This window comes from Meleagris gallopavo, chromosome 6 (assembly GCF_905368555.1).
Source record: "Meleagris gallopavo chromosome 6, MGAL_WU_HG_1.1, whole genome shotgun sequence".
NCBI classification, from domain to species: domain Eukaryota; kingdom Metazoa; phylum Chordata; class Aves; order Galliformes; family Phasianidae; genus Meleagris; species Meleagris gallopavo.
The window spans coordinates 586,797-595,000 of record NC_139409.1 but is presented as its reverse complement, the minus strand read 5'-3'; the positions used below and the strand labels follow the sequence as shown (position 1 = coordinate 595,000).

Here is an 8,204-nt window from a genome sequence, read left to right as displayed (position 1 = left end):
GTGCAGTGGTAGGGCCGCTCTCCCGTGTGGATGCGCTGGTGCTCCAGGAGGTGGTGTTTGCGGATGAAGCCCTTCCCGCAGACGGCGCAGGCGTGCGGGCGCTCGCGGGTGTGGATGCGGTAGTGGTTGGTGAGCTTGGACTTCTCGCTGAAGGTCTTCTCGCACTGGCTGCACTGGAAGGGCCGCTCGCCGGTGTGAGTCCGCTGGTGCCGCAGCAGGTGGGAGGGCCGCGTGAAGTTCTTCCCGCACTGTGGGCACAGGAAGGCCATCTCGTTCTTGCCGGCGTGGATCCGCTGGTGCATGATGAGGCTGATCTGCAGGCGGAAGCTGCGCCGGCACTCCCCGCAGGTGAAGGGCCGCTCCCCGACGTGGGTGATCTGATGTTTGCTGAGGCTGGACTTGTGGCTGAAGCTGCTCTCGCACTCCGAGCACTTGTAGGGCTTCCCCGGGGCCGGCGGCCGCGCCGGGGCTTTGAGGCCGTGCTCGGGACGTCGTGGGACCCCGACGCCGCGGCGCGTGTGGCTGCGCTGGTGCAGCAGGAACTGCTGCTTGTTGCGGAAGCTGAGGTCGCACTCGTGGCACTCGTAGGGGCCCTCCTTGAGGTGGTTGCGTTGGTGGATCACGAAGTTGATCTTCAGCATGAAGCTCTTCCCGCACTCGGGGCAGATGTAGGGCCGCTCCCTGGTGCGGTTGCGCTGCTGCTGGGCCGTGGCCGGCTTCATCTCGCCCGCGTCCCTCTCGCAGGATGGCGTTTTGTGCACGCGGGCGGCCGCCAGGCTGCGGGGAGCCGCCTTGGAGCTGCACTGCGCCTCGCAGCCCAGCCCGGCCTCGTGGCTGGGGAACGCCGGAGGATCGCTGCGGCCCGAGAACATGGAGCACGGCTCGTCCACGTCGTCCTCCTCCTCCTCCTCCGTCTTGATCACGATGCCGTCCTCTGCGAGGGGAAAGCAGAACACCGTTACGGCCTTGCGGGTGGGACGCGGGGAGGTTCAGGGCACTGGGAGCTGCCAAAGGGACTCTGCAGCCCCAACTGCCCTCCAACATGAGCAGCTCCTGCTGGCAGCAAGGCGGCAACCATGGGGAGAACAGAGAAGATGCCACTCGGCCTCCGAGCTCTGAGCGCTCGGCCCGGCACCGTCCCCTCCTTCGGCTTCCCAGGGCCATCGTCCTTCCCAAAGGATGGGATGTGCAGGATGGCCGTGGGTCCCGATGGCAGCGGGCCCCCACTGGTGTCACTGACACCGCTTTTGGTTTTCCCCAAAGCTTTGTTTGGTGACACACGGTGTGCCCTACATTGTCACCCCTAGTGGACCCTGAGTTCCAAGAGAGGCTCCATAGGAAGGACAGACAGTTTTCCCAATAGAAGTGGCCAACACCAGGCTGTCTCAGAGGCACAGCACTCCCCCCCGACACATGTTGATGGAGAACAAGCATTCCCCGGCAGCAGCATTTAGGTTGGATATTAGGAGGATGTTTTTCCCCCAGAGGATGGTGAGGCACTGGAACAGGTTACCCAAGGAGGCTGTGGATGCCCCATCCCTGCAGGCTGATGTGGCTCTGGGCAGCCTGGGCTGCTGGTTGGCGACCTGCACACAGCAGGGGGTTGGAACTGGATGAGCATCGTGGGCTTTTGCAACCCAGGCCATTCTATGGTGCTGTGATTCCCCAGAGCTGCTGCTGTGCTCCTCCCTGCTGCCCACCTGCTGCTGGCCCTGAGCACAGAGCTTGGGACTGAGACACAGAGCTCAGGAGGGCCTCAGCTCTGCTGCTCTCAACAGATGTTTACCATCTTAACAACACCAAAAGGCAGAGGGTCCACCTGCTCCACACCCCCAGTGCCCCCCGACATGGTGGCAGGACGTGGCCAGGAGCTGCCCCCTGTGCCCATCCCACACCCAGCTGAGCAGGGGAGGACTTTGTCCAGACCTCCACTTCTCTCCGCCCCCAACCTCATTGCACCCACCCTCCCTGCAGTGCACACATTGCAGTCTGGCCGCCCTCATTCCTGTCCTCCAGACTGCCCCATGCACCCACGCTGCAGGGACACAAACCCACACTGTAAGGTTTGCCCCTCGGTGGGGCTCACACCCCAGGAGACCCCCCGGTGCCTTTCCATCGGACTCTGGTCCCTTTCCATCTCTTCTCTCCAGAGTTTGCTCACTCCTTGCATGCGGATAAATGACTCTCTTAAACCCCATTCCCATTCCTGCAGCTCCAGTGCCTTCCCCTGCCCCAAGCCCCTGGCTTTGCTCCCTTTCCAGCCTCGTGAAGTAAAGGCTTTACCCGTGGGTAAAGGCTGCTCACAAAGGGAGCCCCAGGGCTGCTGGGGACGCTGCATCCCCACCACGGTGCAGCTCAGCAGCCCCCAGGCCACAGTCACTGGGTGCGTGCCTCCTCCCAGACCCCTCCACCCCTCACCTGTGCAGCTCCCGTGGTGCACGATGACCCTCTGGATCTCATTATAGTCCCCGACGTACTCAGAGGGGTCGCCCAGGCTGGTGCCCGGCAGCTCTCGGGGAGGGGACACGGAGCCATAGGGGCTCTCGCAGGCAGCCTCTTCATCTGGGCTCTGGAAGCTGCCCTCCGATTGCCCTGACATGCCGTGCAGCTCTGGGTTCTCAGGGCTGTCCTCTGGAAGCAGCTCCTCTGTTTTGATCACGACTCTGATTCCGGCTGCAGCGAGGAGAGATGCACACCAGCAGTCATCCCCAGGGGTCCCAGCAGCCCCTGGCTGCTTCCCACAGGGCTGTCCCCGCTGCTGTGCCCACCCGGGTGCATGGTGTGCCCCTGCCCCTCGCTCAGTCCCGCTGTGAACACTGCACGCAGTGCTCCTGAATCACCCCACTGGCTCTGAGCACTCTTTGCCCGCTGCCCAGCACCCTCAGCCAGCACAAACCCCAGGCTGGGGAACTGTAGGGGATTTTCTCATTTAACATCGAGTTTTTCCAGACCAAGAATGCAGGGAGAAGGTGAGAGTGGCACAACCCAGGACACCTCCCAGGCTCACCACCTCCCGGATGTCCCCCTCCCAGCAGATCTGTCCTGCAATGGGCACAGGCAGAGCGGCTTGTGGAAGGCTGTGGCTCCCTCAGATGGCTGCAGCGGGAGCTGAGCTGCCTCTCCTTTCCCCCCACACTGCCCAAGGACGTGCTCTGACTGCAACGCTCCCCACACTGACGGCTCCCCGACTCCGGGCTCTGCTTGCCCTGCTTAATGTGCCGTGCCATACCTGGACGTCAAATCACTCAGCAGCCAAACCTTTCCTCCTCCTGATCATCTCTGCCACAGCTCCCAGTAACAAAGCCCTGAGTGCGGCCCCGTCCTGCCATGGTGGGGTGGGTGGGCTCCAGCCCCCTCCACGGCCGCCTCACCTGCGGTGGCATCGCTCATCATCTCGCTCTCCTCCAAGTCCTGCTCATTCCTGACCCGTGGTTCCTCTCCCTGCTCGATCTGGGACAAAACACCAGGTTTGGAAATTGCATAGTCTGTTGAGAGACAGAGGGATGGAGGGGGGGTTACTAGAGAGGGATGCAGAAATTCCCCATTTCCCGGCTTTCCTCAAACCCAAAAAGTTTTACCTCTGGCCCCAGAGCGGGGGCTTCTTACAGCTCCAACACACAAAGCCCCGAAAGATCACAGCTAACACTGTGTTGGGCTACTTGGTTTTCCCCCGGGCCAGCACCGGCAGCAGACCCAGAAGGTGGGGGGAAGCCCTTGGAACAACTGCAGGGTGGGCAACAGCTCAGGGGAGCCTCTGTGGGACAGTGCCCAGAACAAAGCGGGCATTTCAGGAGGGGTGACCCTACACAGCCCATCCAGCAACAGAGCAGGACTGGAAACCTCCTCCTGTGTTTAAGTCTCCTTTTAAAATGGGACGTCTGGGTCATTCTGGTAGGTGTAGAGGATGCCCAGAACCTCCAGCACAGGTTGGGAAGCAGCGCCTGGATTTACCCAGTGAGATCAGCGACTCGTAGTTCCCCTTCATCACATTCTTGTACAGCTCCTTCTGCCACTCCTCCAGCTTCTCCCATTCCTTGTCGTTGAAATAGACGGACACGTCGTCAAACGTCACCGGCACCTGCAATCACAAACACCTGCTCAGACAAACTGGAGATAAAACCAGGCACTACAGCCGGACCTCATCCCTGCTGATGAGCTGACGTAAGGCCAGATTCAATTACCCCAAAACTCCAGGGAAAGCTCACCCCGGGCCCCGAGGAATCATCAGTTATTGTTTGCAAATCGTCCAGCAGCGGACGGCAGTTTCTAAGGCTGTTTGCTGAGCTATAATTTCTGCAGATAAATTCAGAGCTCTGGGAGAGGAGCACCTTGCTGGCTCTGCCTCCTGATCGCTGCACACTCAGGTCGGGGTGCAAACACTCAATTTTCCAGTCCCAAAGGCAAACTTTCCCTTTGGTGGAATGGTCACATCGTGCAAAGAGCAGATGAATGAATATTCATGGCAGGCGCCTTTTGTTGTTTTGGAGCCCAGGCTGTGTGGGCAGGCACTGCCCTCCTGCAGCTCTCCATCGTGTGCTCCTTCCCTGGGTACCAGCATCACCCATCGCTGGGGATCCAGAACCAAACAGTGCCCAACAAAGCTGGAAATCCAGCACCATACAGTGCCAAACAGAGCTGGGATCCAGCACCACACTGTGCCAAATAGAGCCATGGATCCAGCACCAAACAATACCAAACAGAGCTGGGGATCCAGCACCACACTGTGAGAGCTGGGGATCCAGCATCATATGGTGCCAAGCAGAGCTGTAGATCCAGCACCAAACAGTGGATTATGAGAGCGCTGCCAAATCTCCACGGTTCCTTGGTTCAGACTCCAATTGTGCTGAGGAATAAATGGCTGCAGCACAGCTGTGTGAGCTGGAGACGAAACCTCCTCCCTCAATTCCACCTTAGTTCTAAGGATCTCCCATCAGAGGGTACCAAGAAGCTCCCCGGTCCCAACAGGGAGCAGCTCCGCTCACAGCCGTCCTCCCCATCTCTGTCCCACCCCAAGGAGGACTCGGGGCAGCAGCTCCCTGCCCTCATCACAACCCGGGCCCCGTTACCTTGGGGACCTCTCCCTTCCTGCCGGGGGGCAGCCGCAGGATCCAGAAGTTCCTGTTCTTCAGCAGGTTCTCCATGTTCTCCAGGCGCCGCTGCAGCAGCCCGTACTCCTGGATGAGGGTGCCCAGGGCCGCACATTTGCTCTCCAGCTGGTTGCCCAGCTCCGTCGCCGTTTTCTCACAATCGATCAGCTTCTTCTCGGCCACCCCGGTGCGGCCCTCCAGGTCCAGCAGCCGGGTGGCATGGGAGTCCACCTTCCTCTCCACCGCCTGCACGGCCGTCACCACGGTCAGGGACAGCTCTGCTGTCTGTGTCTCGCGCTCGGAGGTGCGCTCGGGGCCGGCGCGCGGCTGGAAGGGTGAGGGGCAGCGCGGCCGCATCCCCAGCTCCGGAACCTGCAGGGATGGGGTGTGGGTGTCAGCAGGATGGCTGCAACCCTGGGGACGTACCCGGCCATACCCCATAGGCTGGGAACGGCCCTGAGAGAGTCTGAGGAACGCCTGGGCTGGGGGGCACCCAAAGGTTGGGGACGCTCAGGTGGGGATCTCAATAGGATGCGAACACCGAGGGTTGGGGAATCCCATGGGGTGAGGGCAGCCATCGTCCGGGAACCCCAAAAGGCTGGGGATTCCTTGGGCTGGGGACCCCCAGAGGTTGGGGGCACTCAAAGGATGGAAATATCGGCAGGTTGGGGACCTCCACGGCCCGGGGCCGACCCACCCTTACTGCGGAGGGGCCGTCCCCGCATCCCCGCACACTGCTCGCATCGAGCTGCCCGCAGTCCCGCGGGACGGGCAGGGGGACGAAGGTGACGGTGGGGCAAACAGGGGCGGGAAGGGACGGCCGAGCCCCGTCGCCATGGGGACAAAGAGGTGACACCCGGGGATGAAGGCCGGGGGGAGTCTGCCGCTGTCAGCCGGCCGTGTCGCCATGGGGACGGGGAGGTGACACGGGGGGCAGACGGCCGAGAGACCACGGGGGGGAGGGGGGAGGGCGGGCGACAACGGGGAGCGGTGACAGCGGGGGGGGCCCCGACGGCCCTACCGCCCCCCCCAACGCCGAGCGGGGCCCGACCGCCGGTACCGGGGCGCGGGGGGGGGAGCGGGCGGCCCCGAGGGGGAGCCCCGCTCCGGGAAGGGCGCTCCGTCCCCGCCGCGGCCCTCCCGGCGCCGCCCCCGACGGCAGCGCCGACGCCGAGGCCAGGCCCGGCCCGGCCCGGCCCGGCCGCCTCCCTCCGCCGCGGCCTCGACGGCGCGGCCCGCCCCGACGTGCGGCCCTGGGGCTGCGGGGCCGGGCCTCCCCCCGGGCGGGCCCTTACCTGAGCGGGAGCCCCCTCGGCCATGGCCCTTTGTTCCCTGCCCGGTGCCCCGGGGGGGCCGCGGCCGGGAGGATCCGGCGCCCGTTCGCTGCTTCACCTCCGCCCGCCGCCGCCGCCGGGCATCGGGCAGCGCCCGGGGAGGTGCGGAGCGGCGCGGCGGGGCGGGGAGGGGGCGGCGGGGCTGCGGCGGGGCGGGGGCGCGGCCCGGCCGGACCTCGGGGCGGCCGAGCTGGTGCGGGGCGGGAGGGGGGGGGGAGAGACCGAGCGGCTCCGGGTCCCGGCTCCGCCGCTCCGCGCTCCGCGCTCCGGCCCCGCCGCTGCCCCGCCGCGCCGGCAGGGGGCGGGCGGGCCGCCGTCCGCCGCCGCGCGGGCCGCGCCGGGGGCCGCAGCCGGGCGGGGCGGAGCGGAGCTGGGGGCGCCCTCCGCCGCAACAGCGCCCCCTGCCGGACCGACGGCATCACCGCGCCCCGTCGGGGCGGCCCGGCAGAGCGCCCCCCCCACCCCCACCCCGCGGCGTCGCGGCCCGGTGCGAAATGGCGGCCGGAGGGCGGCGTTGCCATGGAGACCGCCCCTCCCCCCGCCTGCCCCCCATCTCGCTCAGCCCCCCGGCGTTTCCCCCTTCGCTTCTGCCCCGCGCCGCCGTCGGGGCTCCGTGAGAGATGCGGAGGTGGGGATTCGGCTCCGCCCGCGGGAGCGGCGAGCGGCCCCGGCCCTTCTTTGTCCCGTCCCGTTCCGTCCCATCCCGTCCCATCCATCCGCTGCGATCTCGCTCCGTCTCATCCCATCCCACCCATCCTATCCCGTTGTGCTCTCGTCCACCCCAGCCCATCCATCTTATTCCCATCCCACCGTGTTCCATTCAGTCTCACCCCCCCGCCCCATTAATTCCATCCTGCCCCGTTAATTTCACCCCGCCCACCCTCTCCCATCCATGTCCCATCCCTTTCTATCCCATCCTCTTCCATCCTGTCCTGTCCCACGCTGTCACATTATCTCACCCCATCCCATCCTGTCGTGTCCGATCCTGTATCATCCACCCAACCCCATCAATCCTTTTCTGCCCTGTCCCATTCCATCTTGTCCCCATTCCATCCCATCTACCCTGTTTTGTCCCAGCCTGTCCTCCCCTGTCCCATCCCTTCTCTTTCCATCCCATCCCATCTCATCTATGCTCTGATCTCTCACACTATCTTGTCCCATCCCATCCATCCTATTGTGCTCTCATCCCATCCCAATACATCTGTCCTGTCCCATCTTGTCTCATCTCATCTCTTTCCCTCCTGTCCTATTCTATCATGTCCCATCCTATCCATTCCACCACATCCCATCCATTCTGTCCCATCTGTCTCATCCCATCCCATCCAATCTGTTCTCTCTGATCTCACATCCTGTCTTGTTCCATTCCATCTTATCACATCCCATCCTATCTCATCCACTCTTCCCCATCAATTCTACCCTACCCCATCCATCCCAGACTATCACATTCTATCCCATCTCCTTCCATCCCATCCTTTTCTGTCCCGTGTTTTCATGTTCTCTCACCCCATCCCAATGTCACATCCCATCCCATCCGTTTCATTATATCCCATCCATCCTGTCCCATCCCATCCATCCTCTCTGATCTCCGTCTTGTCCCATCCCACCCATCCTGCTTTAATGCGCTCTCATCCTCCCCATCCCATCCATCTTATTCCCATCCCACCACATCCCATCCTATTTCACCTACTTTGCCCCAATTCTATCCTGCCCCATTCCATCCTGCACCATCCTGTCCTGTCCCATGCTGTCACATTCTCTCACCCCATTCCATCCCACCCCAACC

The 8,204-nt window shown here is 63.4% G+C and overlaps 1 protein-coding gene across 1 annotated transcript in view; it reads right to left on the bottom strand.

Moving 5' to 3' along the window:
- The window catches only part of LOC146544049 (zinc finger protein 783-like), a 7,246-nt gene extending 500 nt beyond the window's left edge, over positions 1-6,746 (bottom strand). The window contains exons 1-6 of the mRNA XM_085226775.1: positions 6,383-6,746; positions 5,067-5,459; positions 3,952-4,078; positions 3,372-3,485; positions 2,419-2,673; positions 1-934 (exon numbers count right to left, since the gene is read on the bottom strand). The exon at positions 1-934 is cut by the window's left edge and continues 500 nt beyond it. Coding sequence (XP_085082901.1) covers positions 1-934; positions 2,419-2,673; positions 3,372-3,485; positions 3,952-4,078; positions 5,067-5,459; positions 6,383-6,406 — 1,847 coding nt within the window. The 5' untranslated portion in view covers positions 6,407-6,746. The remainder of the gene's footprint in view (positions 935-2,418; positions 2,674-3,371; positions 3,486-3,951; positions 4,079-5,066; positions 5,460-6,382) is intronic.
- Between the last annotated feature and the right edge of the window lie 1,458 nt (positions 6,747-8,204).